Below are 19,429 nucleotides of genomic sequence, written 5' to 3' on the forward strand. Positions count from 1 at the left end.
GTTTCCGCAGTGTCACGATTTCCGCTTCCCTCCTTCAAAAAAAAAAAAAAAAAAAAACAAAACCCAACCCCACACAAAACCACCACTCCCGCCGCCCGAGCCGCCAGCGCTCCCCGCCAGCCCGCGGCCGCCGGAGCCGCTCGCAGCCATGGAGGAGCCCGAGCCCGCGGGAGCCGCCGCGCCGCCGCCCGGGCTGCGCTCGCTCCTGCCCCCCCGGGAGTTCCTCTGCTCCCGCAAGGGGCAGCTCCTCCTCGCGGAGTCGGTAAGGGCAGGGGCAGACCCGACGGGGGACGGGGGACGGGGGCACGGACTCGGGGGGGACCGGGGGCAGCCAAGGCCAAAGGTGCCGGTGAGGCCGGGGGCTCCGGGCGTGCCCTCCCCCCCCGTTGGGTGCCGGTTACCCCCGGAGGCGGGGGCGGTGTGAATGGGAGCGGGCCCTCCCCGCTTCTCGGCTGAACGGGGGACCTTCCCCGGTGGCGTTCGTCTGTCCGTCTGCGGCGTAGTGGAGCACAAGCGAGGGGGAGAAACGGGGGAACAGCCACGGCAACATGGGGGAAACCGCGGCTGGTTGTGTTCAGGCGGAGCGCGTTAGGAAACCAAACGACCTGTCACGTTAAGCTTCCAGCGCCTTAAGCGCGTCCCCCTTTAGCAGGAACCCTGCTCGGTTACAGCGGGCTGTGACTGTGTTTTGACCTGTTTGCAGCGTGAATCCGGTGACCACTCCCGACCAGATCTGCGTTATCTCCTAGCGCCATCAGGGAGGCACGGTTCACAGGGGAGCTTGTCCCGAGTATGTCAAGAAAGATCTAACTCATCAATTTGTGATGTGTGGCATTATATAGGGGACCACGATGGCTCTGCTTTTGTCCTGAGTGCTCCGAAACCTGTGTTTGTCCCGGACCTTACAGGAGGACACGCTTCCTCGCTGCTATGGAGCCAGTTAGCTTACTGTGAAAGTACCAAATAATAATTGCTAGAAAGGAGCTTAGTGTGGTGATGGCAGCACTGCTCGCCTAGAAATACACCGTTGCTTTTGTTTAGGTCCAGGTTCTGAGATCTGGGCTGGTGGTAATTATAAGGCCTTTGATTTTTGGTGTAACACTTGCTGGTATTTTACTTGTAAAGGCTTAGAGCCTGACAGATGAAACCGTACCCACGTGATAGGGAAAAAGAAAACTTACCCCCATAGGTAGCAGGTATTTGACAATCAAAAGTTAAGTTTTCAGAGGAAGTTAGTTGATTGAAATTAGACCTTCAACATCATTTATACTAGAAATAATGAGAAATTTAAACACTAAGTTCTCTGCAATTTTAGCGGGAGTTTTGACAATGGGTCGTCAAATATCGGGACAACCCAAACTAGTATTCAAGTACGTGGAGCGCGGTTAAGATGTGTAAGGTGTCTCTGGCTACCCACCGTGGTAGCTCAGAGAAGAAAACAAGGAAATTCAAGCAAGAGAAAGGGAAGGAACGGGCAGGAGGAGGCAGCGCCAGCCCTTCTCTATCAGCGCTGTGAGTTTGTGAGGCTGCGGGCGCTGCCCTGGGGCAGACAGCGTGGGGAAGAGCCAGGAGATGCGAGGCTGGCTTTGAGAGGAAAAACCATTCATTCGGGAGAGGAGGGTGACTTCTGTGGTGGGGAACAGGGGCCTCGGGCTGGGTAGCAGCAGCCCACGGGCTGTATCAGCTCCACCAAAAAAGCTGTAAAAATTCCAGGTATCCCCCATCACTTATACAGCGTCTGTAGCTTACAAAACCACGTTTAGAAGATACCAAAGCCCAACTAACTTTGCTCCTTTGGCGCGTGTTTTTGTTACATACTATAATGTACACTAGAATTTCCTAAACAAGCTTACAGCCAGTAAATTACAACTTTCAGAGAGAGCCTGGCTTTTTAACATCTCTGAGTGATGACGTATTTGAGGAATACTGTTCTGGTCATGGGATGAGACTCACCCTTTTGTTGTCATACGAGAAGTACTGATTGTGCCTCCTTGGAGTAATAAAAACTGCTCTGTCTTGACAAAACAGGGATTTATCCTTTGTAAGGCCACTCAGGGCTTCCTGAGGGTTTTGCCAACTGAAAGCAGCTCTAAAATCCCATCTGCCGAAGCAAAGCTTTCTATGTGCTTCTTGCAGGCCAGCCCATGTGCTTAGGATGTCGTTTCCTGGCAGAGGGGAGACAGCAGTAGTTTCCCTCCAGTTGTCTCAGCTTTGCCAGAAGAAATCCTTGAAGACAACACAGGCCCCAGAATAAATCCAGTCTGTATACAATTAGAGAAATGCAGTGCCAAATGATTGAAGATGAGTCCAAGTTAAATCTATCCTAGTTGAAATCTGTGTTTTATCTTTAGCTTTGCTCTTCTCATCTTGAATGTTTGATTCTTCCTCTTTGACATGGTACTAGTGTGAGGTGGGGTTGGGTTCTGCATAAATGTATGTAAATAATATTCATGGATACGGATTTTGAATAGTGTCTTTTGTTTAGAAACAAAATGGGATTCTCATTATTGTTACTGAATATCTCTGTCACGTTATTATTTGGCAGCTTGGCAAGTCACGAGAAATGTGCTTTATTTCTCCATCTTTAAAGTCATGCAAATACTGGCAATCTCTGCGGGTACATCAGAGGTTCTCAGTCCAGCTGAAGGAAACGCCAAGTCATTTTTTTCAACATTCAAAAAGCAAACCACCATATACTGAAAAATATATTACCAAAGAAGCAATTTACAACCATATCTTGACTGGGGTAGACAGTTATACTTCTTTTTTTCGGTCTATGGCAGAAAGGGAACGGGAGTTGGCTTCAGCAAATTCCCTCAGCCCAGTTACCGTGCTTGGTGTGTACTTGGTGGGAGCAACCTCATTAAAAAGTCTTGTTTCGCCCAGTAGAAGTGGCTGGCAAACGATCGGTTCAGCTGTCGTAAGTTATAGCAGACCGACTCAGTCTTTGTGAATTAAGACAGCTGCCACATTCACGCCAGCCCGTTCCCTTCGCTTGCGCTGCTGGAGGCGGCTGGGAGCACTGGTGCCCGCATTGCGGCTCAGGGCGTCCCAGGGAAGGTCACGCAGGCAGCTGCACCGGGAGCGTGGGAGCTCAGCGCTGCCAGCGAGGATTGCTTTGGTCAGACTGAAGGAAACTGCTGTAGCCACTTATTTTTAAAAATAACATTTACACATATTTTCACATGAAGTGAGTATGGATCTTTACAACATTTGGGTGTAATTGTCATGTCGGCGTGTAAACTGCTCTGTGGGCTCTCAGGTCTGGGCATTCTGGTGCTTCCTCTAGAACAAGTTACACTGGTGATGAAGCTGATTACTGCTAGAAGCTTAATTATAATCTCAAATTTTATTCAGAGAAGGAAGTTTCCACCCCCTGTTCCTTTTCCTTTTGATCTTCTTGCCTTACTAATTTTTTATCCCACCTGGGAGAGCTACGCAGCCACAAAGTAGTAGTAGCATCAAGTACATGTATAAGCTTTGCTGTCTCTCCTGATCCTATTTATTCTCATTCACTTGCTTGTCCACTTTCTAATGACCAGTCTTTATCTCCCAGGTTAATTTTTTTCCTCCTCCTTTTTTCCTTTCTGTTCTTTCCCCACACCATTATTTCTTCCATATATTTTAACACTCCTCTTAAGCAACTCATTTTTCCTAAATACTCAAGTTGCTGTCTTGAAGGTCAGCATCTCATCCATGCTCTTTTCCCCCGTTAAAAGAAGCATTTTTCAGTTCCCTCTCTCCCATGCTGGAACCATTTAACAGCCACTCTCATACCTGCCACCAGAGCTTGTCCAGACAAGATCCACATTTATACATTCTGCTGCTCACCCCAGCTACTTCAGTCAAGCTTTTGCATTTGTCCTGGTGACTACTTTAATTGGCATCTCCTTAGTCCTCTGAAGCCAGTATGCAGTGGGACTACATATTTTTTTAATAAAAATGTAATATGAATATGTAAGGTTGTCCTGTATAAGGTTGTGTCACCTCTGTGGTGACACAACAGATGCAGAAATCATTGTGCCTATTTTTCTCCTCTTTTCCTGTCTTCTGTTTTTTCAGTCTTCTCTGAACTGACCTTCATAACTGAAACTTCCAGCTGTTCTGTGTAAAGCCTCCTTCGAAGACGACCCCTGGGCCTTTCTCTGGGTCTGTAGCCAGAGGGCAACCCTTGCAGCTAATTCTGGGCGAACCAAGAACTTCACCTCCATGACAAGTACGACGGAGAAGTAACTAAATAGCAGAGACCACCAAATGATCTACTTTCTCTCTCTGCCAATAAACAATAACAAAATGCACTCTTATCCAAAAGAGATCACCACTAGCCACTTTTCAAACTGTTTAAGCAAACTTGTGCTTTTCTGTGGAGGGGAAATGAGGAGCAGGCATTTGACCGCACGGAGCAGCGAGCGGAGGGCACCAGGGCACGTGTAGCAGCGTGCAATGATGTCAGCTGCCTCCCCGGCCTCTGCATCGTCCCTGACGGGCTGCAGTGGGTCTGTTCTCCCTGCACGGAGAAGACAAATGCCTTCATGCTCTGCCATGACATCAGCACTTCAGCAGTCCTCCCTCCTTTAAGGAGCGCAGTGCTCTCTAACCATTGTGACTAATTATTTTTTATACCTTAAGTTGCAAGCTGGTTATATGATAAAGTAGAACTTCATAATGCCTGGCCAGTTTAAGCAGCCCAGCAATATTAAGTAATAATTACACAGGAGAAAATTACTTTTTGAAACACAATACCAAAAAAGTTCCATTTTCTTTTTGAAAGTAATATGTAATATTTCTTTCTCTTTTATGTACATTCCCATTCCCAAAAAAGGTGCTCAGTGGAAAATCAGGCTGCTTTTTTGCCAGGTTGTATAATCTTACCACTGCCAGACTATGAAAGGATCCTGTTCTGTTGTTTACTGCACTAGAGCTTTCTGCATCCAAATATTCCTCCACAGTGAAGCTGGCAACAATCACACTAACCTTCAACAGCAGCGCAGGAACAATTCCAACTCCTAGCTGCTATCAGTGCTGAGGATGTAATCCCAAGGGAAAAAGAAAGCCTCTGTGTAAATACAAATGGACAAAACTGATGAAACACTATTTTTTTTTTCCCCAGAAGCAGCAGTGCTTGCTGAGTCTGAAAGTGCTAGAAATGAACTTGCAACTGCATTGAACCTCACAAACTTCCTCTCTAGCTGGTTTTTTTTTTTAGCATAAACACAGAGCTGTTAGAAAAATGACAAGATCCCATTGCTTGACCCTTCTCTGAAATCACTTTTAAAGATGCAGCTTCAGGAAAAAAGGTGCAGAACAAGTGTGATGTGCAGTGGATCATTTGACAGTCTTCAGAGGGGTGAGGCTATATTCTGACAGTTGCTTTTGAGTTTGTCATTTTTAGAGCAACTTTCAGTTTGCCAGATGTTTGTCTCAAAGACTTGAAGTCTGGAAGAGTAAGTAAGCAGATGTTCATTATTTCTGGGTGCAGACTGGCACATCAGCATTTGTATTGTGGGAGGAGAGCTATATTTTTAAAATTACAAAATATTTAGATGACATCAAATGCTTCAGTTAGTGGCACTGCAATTAAAAGGTCAGACAAGGTAACAAGATACCTACTCACTTTTATAATTCAGAAAAGACAGTAATGGATAGTATCCAATATTGCTCAGGGAGTCCATGCACTCCACCTGTCAGAAGGGGAAATGAGCTCTAAACAAAGAGAAATGAGAAACATTGTCAAAAGCTAGTCAGCTTTATGGGCTCTTGTATTACACAAGGCTGTCCCCAAGTTACCGAGTGGATCTGGCATTAAAATCTACATCAGGGCTGCGACATAGCCACCAGGGAGACAAAAAAAAGAAAACCAAAGAACAAGCTGTAGCACCGTAGCTGTCACCTGACAGAGCCTTCAAGCACCTCTTTCCTTTTGTTTCTCTTGCTCTTTCTAACGTCTGCCTGCCTCCCTTCTAGCACCTTCCAACCTTGCCTCAATGAAGGCTGTGGCATCTAAAAACGCTACCTTTCAAACCTTCATTCTCAAAATCTAGTCCACTATTTTACAGGTGTGTATTTCATGTAAAATCTTCCTTGGGCCTTTTCAGTCTCTGAATGCCTCCAAAATGAGGGATGGTGCTTAACTGGAGAGCAATTATCACATTTCACGTCAGACTTTTTCCCTTTTCCTATTATCATCAATAACCCATTGAAATCAAGGGTGTGTTTGGTTTTTTTTTCACCATGGCCTTGACACACGCTTCCCCTGCACAGCGGGATGCTGACAAGTAGAGTCGGGAGCGCAGAGGTGGGACGGGCTGAACTCCAGCCCACCACTCAAAGTGGTGGTGATGGCGAGGGTACAGTTACTGTTCCATCAGGGCTGAGGAACAGGCAGCAGGAGACTGCTGTGATCCTACCAATAACCGAGGGGTTTGTCTGAGCAAGTAACTGGCCTGTTAACTAGATTTTAAAATGGACAACTAATATTCCCCAGATGCCAGCTTCTCCGGATCAGGCTGAATTAGAAAGCTGAAATGCTCAGACTGATCCTTTTGTCTCTTCAGCAGCTTACCTTGCACGCAGGCAGGAATCCCACCAGCACGCTGGCACGGAAGTCCTTTGGCGTGCTCTTGCCACAAAACAAGTTTCTGTTTGCATCCCGAGCCGCCTTACAGCAGGGTCTCAGGCACTGCACTGCATTTCAAACCATGCGGACCTGCCCACGGCTGTCAGGGCGAGGCGAAGACAGCAGGAACCTTAAGTTACACAAACTACCATAAGGGTGATCTTAAGAGAACACAAAGGCTCTTCATTTTACCTAACAGTTAACGCTTCTGACAGAGGAACTTTTTCTCTGTATAAAGGCAGACAGAGCACAGGAGTTACTGTATCAAACAGAATCAAGATCAAGTGATCTCTACTGTGCATCGTTGGCTTACCTATCTGAAATTTCCCTCTCTACCTCCCCTTGCTGCTGTAGCTGATGTATTATTTAACACTGCATTTAATTCTTTCATAAGAGATCTACCAAGTTTATTTCAAGTCTAACATTCTGCTGTTGAAAGGGGGTTGGCTGGTTGGACCTATCCTGAACACGTCTCCTCCCTGCTGCTGTTAGTCCCTGCATACTTCTCTGTCTCTACATGTCAGCTATCACCCGCTTTCCTTTAGCCAGAAAAAGGAAGAGATTTTTTTTTTTTTAAACACCAGAACAACAAAGAAAAAAAGTCCTAGTTACATGGTGATTTCTTTTTAAACCAAGAAAACATGAAACCATGTCTAAATTATGTTCCACAAATGCGAGTGAAGCAGATTCACAAAGTTAAAGTCCAGTTCTTTCTGTATTTATTCCATGGGGGTGGGAAGGGAATAGGCAGTGTGATAGGAAGGAGGAAGAAGTCCTCTCTCCTCTTAGTAGTTTTCAAGTTCTGTCACATCCACTTCTCTTCAAACAGTACTTACCACTTTGCATTCACAGAAATAAAATACCACGTTAGGGATAAGATATATTGAATGAGTTCCCCCCACTATATGAAAACTCTAGAAAAGTCTGCAAAGAGGCTATGTAAGCACTAAGCAAATAGTAATAGGATAAATACAAACAAATAGGGTAAATATTAAGAGGTAGCAGGCCTCGATGCGGAATTGAACTCTGTGTATTATACCAGATAGGTTTCTTACAACCCAATGAAATGAGAACAATGCATAGGCATTTTAAGATAAATATAGTATCTTACTAAAAATGTCACATCCTCTCAAACTTCACCACCCAGTCCTAATGGATCAAAACAATATACTCCAGCTATTATCATCCTGGTCAAAAACAGACTGCTTTCCCCAAAAACCAGGCTTAGAATAAAGGCTTGTTAATTAATTAAACTAAGAAATTATTTCAACAGGATTGAACTACTTAGTTGCCCCCTAAACCTAAATGGGCTCTTTTGATACATGTATTTGAGGGCTGACTGACCCCTCATAGGAGTAATTATTAATCAAAAATTAATTAGAGGAGCCTTATGATTCAAGTATAACAATGGGGGCTTTTGAGGTACAGGTGGTTCCCAGGAACACATGGTAGCAGCAAGCAAAGAAACCCATAGATCTGAAATTTAATGAGGCAAATGCCTTGATCGTCACGGTACAAACATTTATGCTTTCAAGAAGCCACATCTGCCTTCAGATGTGCCATCTGGGGGAAGAGAATACATCTATTTTCAGTATTATATGAGTGAAAATGTCAGTATCCCAATTTAGAAGTTCAAAAAATCCTTGTAATCTAATGCTCAAACAGTACCTACTGCTATGTTGACCAAAAGCATTTCCAAGCATTGCTAAGGCAGAGATTTGTCTCCAAGAGGAAAGGCTGGATAAAGTAGCTCAGGTGTAAACTAGCACATAGTACTCACACTTGCAGAAAATGTTTTATTCAGTATGCTACTTTTTTTTTTTTTTTATTTTAAGCTAATTTGAAGAAAACAGCAACCAGTTACCATGGGAGGCAGTAGAGCAGTAGGGCTGCAGCCCAACTCCCAGTACATCATTTGAAAATTTTATTAAGTTTCTCCATGGTTCCCTCACCTCCCGCTTTCACAAGTACAGTAGCTGAAAGTCTAGAAGTATAGCACAGCACTTCAGTACTGTCTGGTTTAGGTGAAAATGCATTTTCTTCAGCCATTTTCCCATTGTGAAACTTTCTATTTTGAGCCATAAACTGTATCCTAAAGGTATTTTAATTGAATAGGAAAACAAATGCAATTTTTATTATTTTGTAGAGTTAGGAAACATCATGGAGATAAAACAAGCCTATCCTATTACTCTCTAAAACAGCTGTCTACACTGGAAAACTAGAACCAGAGACTTCCAGAAATGACAGAATAATTAATTCTCAGCTCTTTTCTATCCATCAACAGCAGGCTTTTTTCTTTCAACTCTAAGAAGATTATAAATGCTGAGTTACTTTGGCTATCTGAGCAATGATTTGGGTTTCAAATGAGAACTGGCACAGTTGAAAGCTTAAAGCTCTGTTTTCTTGGCAATGCCCCACTCTATTTTCAGAATTATGTTGTCAGAACTGTTTACAATCCAGAGCAAATTACTGACTCGGAGAGGTGCAAATCCACGAAGCTCTCCAGAAAGTCGATTTCGCACACATTGAAATAAACACCATTACTTTAGATTTATTCCATGCTAAACAAGACAATTCATTTGGCCCAAGAAAAAAAAAAAGTAAGCAGCAAGATATGGCATCACCAGCAGCACTGACAGTAATACGCAGGGAGAATAATGCTTCAAAGCTGCTCAGCTGCCTGAGGCTCTGCTATTTCATGCGAATAACTAGAGTTTTCCCTTTACTCTAGGTGCTGTCATTTATCATCTTTATCTGCTATATTGCATCTCTAGCTGCCTCTTTCATGATGGCACCACTCCTAGAGTTTCTGCTGGCACTGTTTCTTTTTTTTGCCTACGCCTCCAAACTTAATGAGAAGTTTAAAGGACTCTACTGGCCTTTGACGGTAAGTGAAATGTGCAATATAAAAACACAGATTTAACTCTACAGTATAACATGAGTAAAAGGCACTATATGGGAGTTTAGGCTGACTGTTAACAACTTCACCCCCTTATTAGAAACTTGTCTGTATTGCCTCTCATTCAAAAGATCCTAAAGCACTTCTTAAACTGCTATACTACGTACTACAGCTTTCTTGGTGCTGACACAAAGCATGATTTTATTAAAGCACAGAATTTATGCCCAATTCTGGGCAAATGGCTTAGGGCTGGATCTTCAGAAGCAGGCAACATCAGCCTAACTAAGTCTGACCACTGCTGAGGGCTCCTTAATATTGCCACCCTTACAAATGGGGAAACTGAAGCATGCTATATAGTAATGCATATTCTTTACTAAAATGTTTTAAAATTCTCAGGTAAGTGCTGTTGAGATGCAGAGTCATACTCACATGCAAACAAACTGACAGCTACTTTGTTAAGGGGGGAAGCCCTGCAACTCTGCCAGTAGATGCTCATTCTCACAAAGGAAACCACTGGCTATTCATTGGGGAGTTTTCAGGTTTGCAGTTGCAGGTGATTACTGCACACTGGCCACTGGATGTCTCTGTTGCTTCAAATATACATTGTAAAGGGAGCATTTGTCTAGCAGTACAAATACTTCCAAAAACCCACTAATCTAATCGGTCTGGGTTCTCTTTTGGTACAGTCTAGCAATAGTGAGATTTGAATTAGAGCTCTCAATGTATAAAAATAGCATTAGCAAGGCCACTGGTGGATAAAACAATAGTGGTGACTTTGACTATGACAATGTGCGTGGGTTTCAGCTGGTAATCTCAGTTCCATTGTTTTCCCATTTTCTACACGCATCTGGTCCCAGAACTAAGACAAAAAAAAGCACTTGTATGTTTGTTATGTCCATTACCATAATATACTCCAGCCACAAAATGTAGATAACTGACCTTGTCCTGACTTCAGAAGAGTCAAGTTTCTTGTAGGATTTGTGCTTTGAGACAGTATCTTACTCATCCATCTGTTCTGAAAAAGCAGAAGATCTAATTGTGAACAGAGGCCAAGATACCATTATTCCAGCTCACACGATTTACACATACCCTGGGAATCACAGGTCTTTATTTAATATACAGTTCAGAGACACTGTTGCTCCAGCACATCGCTGCTTGTATTATAGGGCACAGCCCCTGCCCTGCAGAGCTACAGTCTCGGGCACAGAAGCACATATTTCAATGAGAGCAACGGGTACGTTCACTGCAGGCTAGCTGTTGGAGTTACAAGTGTACGTACTAAGTATAAATAATAGTTTTAAACACTAAACAAAGTGTTTAGTTCCTAAATGAGGAGTTTCTGCAGACAGGCCTACTTCTATATAGAAACAAGCACACGCCTGTTCCCCATGGGAACTGGTCTGCTCCTCCAGAGCCTTTGGTACCACAGGAGTTCTGCTTAAAGATGAGACTTTTTAAGGCATTTCAAACGATTCTTCCATTAGAGCCCTTGCTGTGTTCCAAGTTCAACACCACAGTAAGATAGCCCTTCTCGGCCTGAAGAAAGGTCTGCCTGACATAAGCATGTTAGAAGTAGGATTTATACAACATCTGTAAGAGCAGAAGCTTATGCCAAGATTCCGGTCATCTCTCATTTAAAAGTATTTCCTAGATGAGCAATTCATCCGCTACAAAATACCAGGCTGTAGTCACATTCCAGCATCAGGCAAGTCCACTGACACAACAACAAAGGTTTTTAGTGGTCACTTCTGAAATCATTTTTAGAAGAGTGTGTATGTTGGAATTACATGACTAACCCGAGAATGCAACATTGCTTATTTTACAGGATTTCTTGCGGTGCGTCACTGCTGCCGTTATTTACTTTGCCATTTCAATTGCTGCTGTCTCAAAATACAACGACGGAGCATCTAAAGCAGCAGGAGTAAGTAGACATGAGCTTTCCACTTAAGTATTTTGGTGAACTGCGTATGGACGTACTTTAGAAACCATTCAATTTTGTCCCCATTGTGAGTAACAGAAGTTTCTTCAATTAACTGGCTGAGAATTAGATTTGCCTAAAGCAAGAAATGGTCAGTGATTTAGAAAACCAGGTTTTGAATCAATGAATAGTTTTTTCATCCTAACAGTGCTCTGCTCAGTGTTAACTGTACTACTTACAGAAGGCACCTACTCTGCTTTTTAATTTCACCAGCTGTACAGGGAAGGTAAACTTCTCTGTTCCTGCAAAGAACATCAAGATCCTTGAATGGAGGGAATAATAATAATAATAATAATAATAATAATAATAATAAAAGAAATCAAACCTGTAACTACTAAGGACAGTCTAAATTAAGTAATTTCAACCTCCTCCCTCTACTGCTTAATTTTACTTGGATGAGTTGAAACAAAAGCAGTGTCATTTTACCCTCCGGTATATGGAGTGCCCAGGGGAGAGCCTTCGTCGTCAGCATTTTGTGTTCAGAAATAAGATACAGCCTCTCCATCTGCAACTTGACTCTAAGCATCAATAATGCATGCAACATAAATAAAAATTGCATAATAATTTTAAAAGATAGGGAAGAACAATACCCAGTAGTGTTAGCCAGCAACCCTTACCAAACCATCCCAAGTCATACGCAATTTCAAAACAAAGACCTTGTTTTAATCTTTGTCACTTGGTTTAGACATGGAGCAGTGCAAATAGCATTTACCCTAGCTTCTTGGACTGAAAAGCAGCCTATTCTTGCCACACTGCTGCTGCTTTGACATTAAATAGGTAACTCCAGAATCATTTTATCTCAATCTGGTTCACTCTGCAATAGACATGCAAGGCAAACCAGTAAAAAAATTATTTCCAGAGAAATCAGGGTGATTTCTTGGTGGCAAAGAGATGCCCTGGGGTGGTGGAGGTGCAGGTTACATTCTGCTGTAGCTCCTGGCACAGGGCAACGCTGATGCTCAGAATGTGCCCAGAGCCAGGGTGGGATGTAGCCTGGGGAAGGGCTAAGGACACATCTGATAGAGCAACTGCAGGCATCACTACTCAGGCTCCCAAATTAGCTGTAATTTAGTTGATGCCAGTGGGTCATGAGACATTTCCCTTCTGTCGTGGTTTAACCCCAGCCCTGTCTCTTTAGAAAGGCACAGGCCAAAAAAAAAATCAAGCCTGAATTTTCTTTAAGAATTGTTCTTCTGTCAGTTAGGCTTATTCTGGTTTGTCATTGATGGACACGACCTGTTGTTAGAGAGAGATTATTTGCCATTTTAGGTGTTTGGATTTATAGCCACGATAGTGTACGCCATTGATTTCTACATAACCTTCAATGACCTGGTTACTTTTCTCAAGCAAGGCAGTTCTGATTCACCTGAAGGACGCAAGTCAGAAGGTAGGTAAAATTCCCCCTTTTGGTTATACAAGCATGTAACATGAGATTTTCTTCTCCATTTCACCCTTCACAGGGGAGCAAGAGCACTCACTCAGTAAGAACAGTTTCTATTCTTGGCTACCTTGGTTTTGTATGCCACAAATATGCTGAATTATGAAGCTGCTTATTCTTAAAATACAACAACTGGAATTTCAGTGATTTATAAAGATAACTAGCAAGCCAGGAATGTTAAGTTCCTCAGAGTTTTGCACCATCTAACTTTGAAAGGCCCCAAATCCAATTATAGAAATTATTGTGCAGCACAGACTTTTTTCCTCCCATCAAAATGTCTTCCTTTAAAAACAAACATCTACCTTCTTTTTTTTGATAACTTAGTAATTAACATCCATTAGTCCATAGTCTTTTATGTCCAATAGTGCTTTTCTCTTTATCATCTCTTTATCATGATTACCTCTTATTCAGGGTCAAGCTTTGACCATATGTGGGCAAATGGCCTTGAAATCTAAGGGCCACACAGCATAAAATTAACAAGTTTATTATCAAATTTCTTTCTAATTTAGGAGGTACAGTCTACCTCAAATCAGACAGATCCACTTAGAAAAGGATAAAAAGAAGGACCTGCTCTTGGGAGTTCAAACCCATTTCAAGTCAAGTCAGGACACAGGTGGCTATTTTGCAGTACCCAGGAGTCCAAATTAGGCATCACGCCCCTGTGATACTACTCATTGCACCCACACAGATGAAAAAGACCACTCCCCACTTAAAAACAAACAAACAATCCCCAAACCCCCCAAAACACCCCCCACAAAACCCAAACCCTCACAACAAACACCCAAGATGTGTACAGAATCCTGGAAGGTATATAGTAATGCTAACAGTCTTTTCTAGATATTTTAGTAGACTCTTAAATGTTTTGCAAGCTTTACGACAAAAAGAGAGATAAAGAAAAGAAGAATTAAAGGAACAGATCATAGGAGACAGACTGTTAAGACTAGAAACTGTTTATCCCCACAAATTGAACTGACCTCAGGAGAAGATCAGGTGACAAGGGTACAAAATTAGGCTAAAGACTAGATGGAGAGAGAAATATATAAACTTACAAATACACAGTCATGCAGCTTTGTGTTGATGATTTGACCGTGCCAGAAGGGCTTTGCACTGTTTCTCCAGCACCAAAATCATGTTCACACTGGGCTCTCAAATGCTGAGGCCGGAAATCCTTCGCTTCCTTGCAAGCGGAGTCTCGAGCTTGGGCAAGATGTACCTCTATAGGCCTGTTGGGATTTCTTCACATCTTAAAGCTTCTGGCTTTCAGCTACGTTCAACTGGCAGTGCATAACCGTGACCCACAGCAAGCAGCAATATTCTAGTACAGGAAGCATGTCTTCAGCAGACTTCCTCTTGGTGGTCACGCTAACAACAATATCTCTGCAACTTCTTTCATCTGAACCGTTATCTACGTTGTAGTGGTCTAAGTGCCTCTCAGCAGCATTCCTAAAGTCCTTTGAAACACCATTTAAAACTCCATCATATTAGTAAGAACTGTCATTTTACAAGCCTCTTCCTAAATATGCCACGTCCTTTGAAGTAAACACCTGCTGAAGAGCAGCATATCTCTCCCAGCAAGAGCTAAAGCTGATTTCCAGTTTTCATTTTCGCTCTTGTTCCTTGTTTTAAATTTCAGATGAGGACTCCGATTCTGACTCAGACTGAAGAAGCGAACACCAACCAAGTGTGAAGGGAAGATGATCAAGCACTTTCCTCTTTGCTGAATGCACTGCCAATTGAAATATCTCCCTTGTTTCAGCCTCAGCGTCCTCCTTCCACCTCACTGTTTCTGGAATCACCAAAGCACCGACAGGGCAGTGATGTGGAAAAGGAGACTATTCCCAACGCCATTAGACAGTCCTTCAGAACTACGAATTTTACAGTAATTCAACCTGCCACAGAGGTCAGTATCCAAACAACACATCTCAATTCTCTGTTGCCTCTCCTTACTCAGCGCTACAAAGTACTGAGTAAATGGGAACATAGTATTTTAAATGTGTAAGTGGAGCTTATAATATGCTTTCTTAATTCCAAATCTTTAACACTTATAGCTTTTATACTTCTTGCTGTGCCAAAGAAGACAGGCTTGGAATGCCTCTACTTTATTTGTATTTTTCTTGATTAACTAACAGTATTTCTTTATCTGAAGTCTGAATATTCTACTATCTCAAGCACTGAAGGCATAGATTATAGTTAACAAGTTGGTTTCAATACATTTATATCTACTGCCTATCTGCAACAAGAAAAAGTGACAACTGGAAATCTGCAGCAAGAACAAACCTCAAAGTATAATTGTGCCACAGGGTAGCTGGCTCGTCAAACATTTGATATCACTTTTTTAAGCTGCTTGGATGGGGTCACATCCCATCTTCTACAATTTCACCACAGATACGAGGTAGAACAGATGAGGCATCGTCTTACCAGCCCCCTTCCTACCATTTGCGTGGAAGCCCTTGTATGTGTTTGCACATACAGGTAAGGCAGGCTTGCCAAATACCATCCAACAGTATCTGCCTATCAAAGCCTGCAAATACTTGTGTGCAAGATATCACTGTCTGATCTCATGCTCTGTGTTGCGAACACTGGTCCTCCCATGAGAAGTAGCCCTGGACTTAGTCCACTGGGTTCGCAAAACAGACAACTTGTTTCGTAAAACTCAGGATACCTGGGCCCCAGGAGGGCAATGCATCCTTCCCACTGTGAAAAGGCAAAAAAACCAACCTCCAAACTAAAGAATGTCTGCAGTGAAATTCATTTTCCAAGACCCCTTTTTTGGGGGTGGGAGTGTGTGTGTGTGTTTTGTTTTGGGTTGGGTTTTTTTTTTCCCCCCTGGAAGAACATGATTTATCTCGTGGTCTAGTATTCTGGGGGAAAAGCCTTCCAAATTTACAAGAAGGTGTTTTCATGGGTAGCACAACCTACCTTGAAATATTTGTGTCTACCTATACACGCATACTGCTTGGAAAAATCATGGCATGCTCCTTATATATGGCATCAGATAGGTCTATTTCAAAGAAACCTGTATACATTTAAAAAAATTAATAAAGTACCAGAACAGGTGGCCTTAACAAAAAGTAATTAAAATGAGAGCAGATGATACTAACAGAGTAAATGAAAAAACAGGGATAAAACAATAAAGGCAGACTTCCTTTGGAAAAAAATTACCACTTGGGTTCCAATTCCCTGCTAGCAGCTGGCTGCTAACAGGCACAAACACGGTACCTAACAGTGAGCAGGTGCTTGGGAAGGTGCTGGCCAGATTCAGAGTTGTCTAACAGGCAGCTCCTACATCTCCTGTTTCCAGACCACTGAGGGAATAAAAGCAAAACAAATGGTTGCTTCTAAATGTGACAAATCATCTTTGCTTTTATGAGAAAGAGCTCTTTGGACCTTTTCCTGTATGAAATTCCACGTTTCTTTCTTTTCTGTTGTCGTATTTTACTGGCATGCACTGTGACGTCAGGGGACCTGGGCTCATTTTTATATTCAATTGTTTTGTATTTCTCTTTTTTTTAATTAAAAAATGTACTGCATGTCACAGCTGGAAACTAGTACATGGTTAATATTTAGAAACTGTGCTGGATTAAACCTCTTTTAATAGAAGTGTTGGGTGTCTTTATTTTAAAACCTGGTTCTACTGCCTTGCCTCTGACTAGCAAGAGTAACCACGTTTCAAGAAACTCCATCAGGCTGGATGCTGTGTGCTGGGGAGGCGGACAAAAGCACAGAGCCAGCACTGGACACCACTCACTCATGCTTACATGTCTTGCAGGAGAAACTTCATCTTTAGTGCATAAGCATGAAAGAATTTAACCAAGAATTAGTTTTAGCATATTTAGTAGACATTAGAGATACAGTGCTCTTACGTGGCAACTAGTAACATTGTAAACAACAATCCCCTTTGGGTTTACCCTTCACAGATATGGTATAACCTAAATCTGCTAAGATTTTCTAATAATTTTTTCACATTGGAATACTCCTAAAATACAACAGAAGCAGCAGACAAAATTGCTCATTAGTTGCTTCAGGACTGCTTTAGCAAGCATGCAGTCAATTGCCCATCCAGAGAATTTCATTATTAAAATTCAAGTACTTGATGATTTATTTCTAAGCAGTTTGCTCCCAGGGTCAAGCACTTGTGTAAGATTCCAGCCTTTTATTTAAAAGATCTGTTCCCATGATTGAAATAATATACATTTCTGTATTTTGTGAATATAATTTCAGAAAAGATAATTAAATTAAAAATAATTACTTTAAAGCCAATTCTGACTGGGGGGGGGTGAGAGACTGAAAGAGTTAATGTATCAAACATTGTGGTGGGGCAAGTTCTGCTTAAAGACAAACCCTGCACAGCAAGGAGCCAAGGTGAAAAGCCCATCAGCTCAGACACCAGCAACAGGAGGGGGAGGGCGTGCTGGAGGGTGCGCAGCTCCCTCTTCTGATAAGCTGTTCTGATACAAAGATCAAACAACGGCCATGTCTGCAGGGAAGGAGAAGTTACTCCACAAAGGACCCTCAAGCCCAAAGGCTCACAAACTGCTCATTAACCTGAAGAGTTCGGGTGCCCGCCCGAAGGAGGGGCAAGGACGATAAAAGGACACAAACTGAAGCCCCGGGTGTGGAAGCCCACCGGGACTGGACCCCTCGGCTGACTGAACCCAGGACCGGTGAAATCTTTCTCTCTTCCTTTCTCTCTCTGTCTTCTGTCTTTCCTTTTCCAAATCCCTACACCTCACCCATTTCAAGATATAAACCATTGACCAAGTCTGAGACTAAGAGTGGATCCAGCCGCCCCTAGACCCTTCTCTGAGGAGGATTCTGGAAAGCAAGGGGCTCTGCTCTGAACCTCATGACCCAACAGAAGGGATCTCCTTATTCCCTGAATTGATGTATATGGTTACACGGTTTACAGAAGTAGTCTTATGCCAATTCCTGTTGTGAGAAACCCTGCCACCTACTACCACGCCTCCCCAGTTCCGTTTGCTTCTGTCGTAAATAAAATCTTTAACTGATCATTTGGTGTCACCTTAATTTAGCCCGAGGGAATTTCGAATTAAACACGACTCCCTGGTCTGTCCATTCTGGGTCATGACAGGGGGTGGGAGGCTGACTCAGTCTTTTGTCCATCTCCAGCCAGCAATATTGCACTAAGCTCAGTCTGGTGTAGGGCCGAGAAAAAGTCTGCTTGTTTCTTTGGCTTTTATGTTTGCTTGCTTGCTTGGTTTTCCTCAACCGACAAGATGAAAATGGTGGGAGCACCGATTTCCCTGCAATTCAGGATTCACGACACAAGCGTCATGCTACACCTGCAGCACAGAGGCCTTATTGAAGTTCTTATTTCAGTGTACCAGCAGGGTCATAACCAAACATCTCTCTTCGATCACAATACGTTCTTGTTCCAAACAGGAGCCGTTTCCAAAACGCATGGAGGCTAATATATGCCTTCATTACAACCACAGCACAACTATTCCCATTTTGAATTCCTGTGCTTGTTGAACAGCACTTAGCTGTAGACAAACCTAGGGAGTGAGGAGAGTTTCCAATACCAAGTGTGGAACAAATCGTTGTAGAAACTATGCAAGAAGTCTTATGATCTAAACACTGAATCAAAGCCACTAACAGGAAGGAAAAATGATCAGCAGGCATCACAGATGAATAACTTCATACAGCTGTCACACTGTTTGAAGGTCTCTCTCCCTCCTCCCACCTTCTTCTATCAAAAAGCTTTTACACTTACTTGTGGAAGATTTTTTCAGTCTTGTGTGGTGATTTTGGACAGATGATGTTAAGGAACTCAAAGGACTTTTCCAAGCAGCTTTTTTAGATTCTAAGAGGCTCAACTGTCCTTTTAACATTCTGTCCATTACTCCACTTAATTTTGCTTTTCATCTGATACTGTTCAAAGCTCTGGAAGTATTAAATTTCCAACTGACAAAGTAATATCCAAGATACTAAGTGAAAAGTGGTGTATCTCACTCAGCCTATGTGGTATTTGAGAAGAATGCTTCCACCAGCCTAGTTTGTTGGAAAGCAGAAGACAATTTAATGCTCTGCATAGCAAGCAGATGTTTTTCATTCATTATGCTGCTGGTAAGTGTTCATTGTGCAAATTTCCAAGCCTGAACTTTACAGCTGCATCTTTCCCTGCTAGGAGACCAGCAGCCTGTACCATTAAGTGAGCATGCACTTGTAGCCAAACGCTAACGGTGCATGTTTCTGACACCTGCACTTCTAAAATGCATAAATAAATGAGAAAACATACATAATGCTACTAGGCTGAGCTAAACCTTGTAGCAGGCAGATTGTAACCAACCTAGTTAGAGATTAAAAATAATAAAATTAAGTGGCTTCATTCTAAAGACCAGGACACAAACTGCCCCCAAAAAGCAAATGCAAGATATGTATCAACATGCGTATGCAAAAATACAAGAAGCTCCACCTAGCCATACCTTATCTTTTTTTGAGCATGGAGAGAGAAAGAGGGAATACATCAAGGAAGAA

The 19,429-nt window shown here is 42.6% G+C and overlaps 2 protein-coding genes across 4 annotated transcripts in view; one reads left to right on the forward strand and one right to left on the reverse strand.

Annotated features, from left to right (window-relative positions):
• The first annotated feature begins 93 nt into the window (after nucleotides 1–93).
• Nucleotides 94–16,531, forward strand: CMTM3 (CKLF like MARVEL transmembrane domain containing 3). The gene is made up of 5 exons (XM_052798227.1): nucleotides 94–262; nucleotides 9,348–9,503; nucleotides 11,341–11,436; nucleotides 12,763–12,880; nucleotides 14,565–16,531. Exons 1-5 carry the CDS (start codon nucleotides 149–151, stop codon nucleotides 14,591–14,593), a joined length of 513 nt encoding a protein of 170 aa, XP_052654187.1. The 5' UTR covers nucleotides 94–148; the 3' UTR covers nucleotides 14,594–16,531.
• Nucleotides 2,555–19,429, reverse strand: part of CMTM4 (CKLF like MARVEL transmembrane domain containing 4) — a 60,373-nt gene continuing 43,498 nt past the window's right edge. For 2 of the 3 annotated variants that reach the window (XM_052798226.1, XM_052798225.1), the window contains 2 exons: nucleotides 10,455–10,530; nucleotides 6,214–6,746 (listed from right to left, as the gene is read on the reverse strand). In XM_052798226.1, coding sequence (XP_052654186.1) covers nucleotides 6,673–6,746; nucleotides 10,455–10,530 — 150 coding nt within the window. In that variant the 3' untranslated portion in view covers nucleotides 6,214–6,672. Of the gene's footprint in view, nucleotides 4,508–4,974; nucleotides 5,057–5,614; nucleotides 5,704–6,213; nucleotides 6,747–10,454; nucleotides 10,531–19,429 lie in introns of those variants that run through there. The other variant, XR_008236808.1, reaches the window with a different exon arrangement.

This window comes from Harpia harpyja, chromosome 9 (assembly GCF_026419915.1).
Source record: "Harpia harpyja isolate bHarHar1 chromosome 9, bHarHar1 primary haplotype, whole genome shotgun sequence".
Taxonomy (NCBI): Eukaryota; Metazoa; Chordata; class Aves; order Accipitriformes; family Accipitridae; genus Harpia; species Harpia harpyja.

Coding starts and splice junctions, on each gene's coding strand:
- CMTM3 (XM_052798227.1), top strand. CDS start 149: ATGGAGGAGCCCGAGCCCGCGGGAGCCGCCGCGCCGCCGCCCGGGCTG. Junction 11,437..12,762: donor GAGCATCTAAAGCAGCAGGA/GTAAGTAGACAT, acceptor TTGCCATTTTAG/GTGTTTGGATTTATAGCCAC. Junction 12,881..14,564: donor TGAAGGACGCAAGTCAGAAG/GTAGGTAAAATT, acceptor TTTAAATTTCAG/ATGAGGACTCCGATTCTGAC.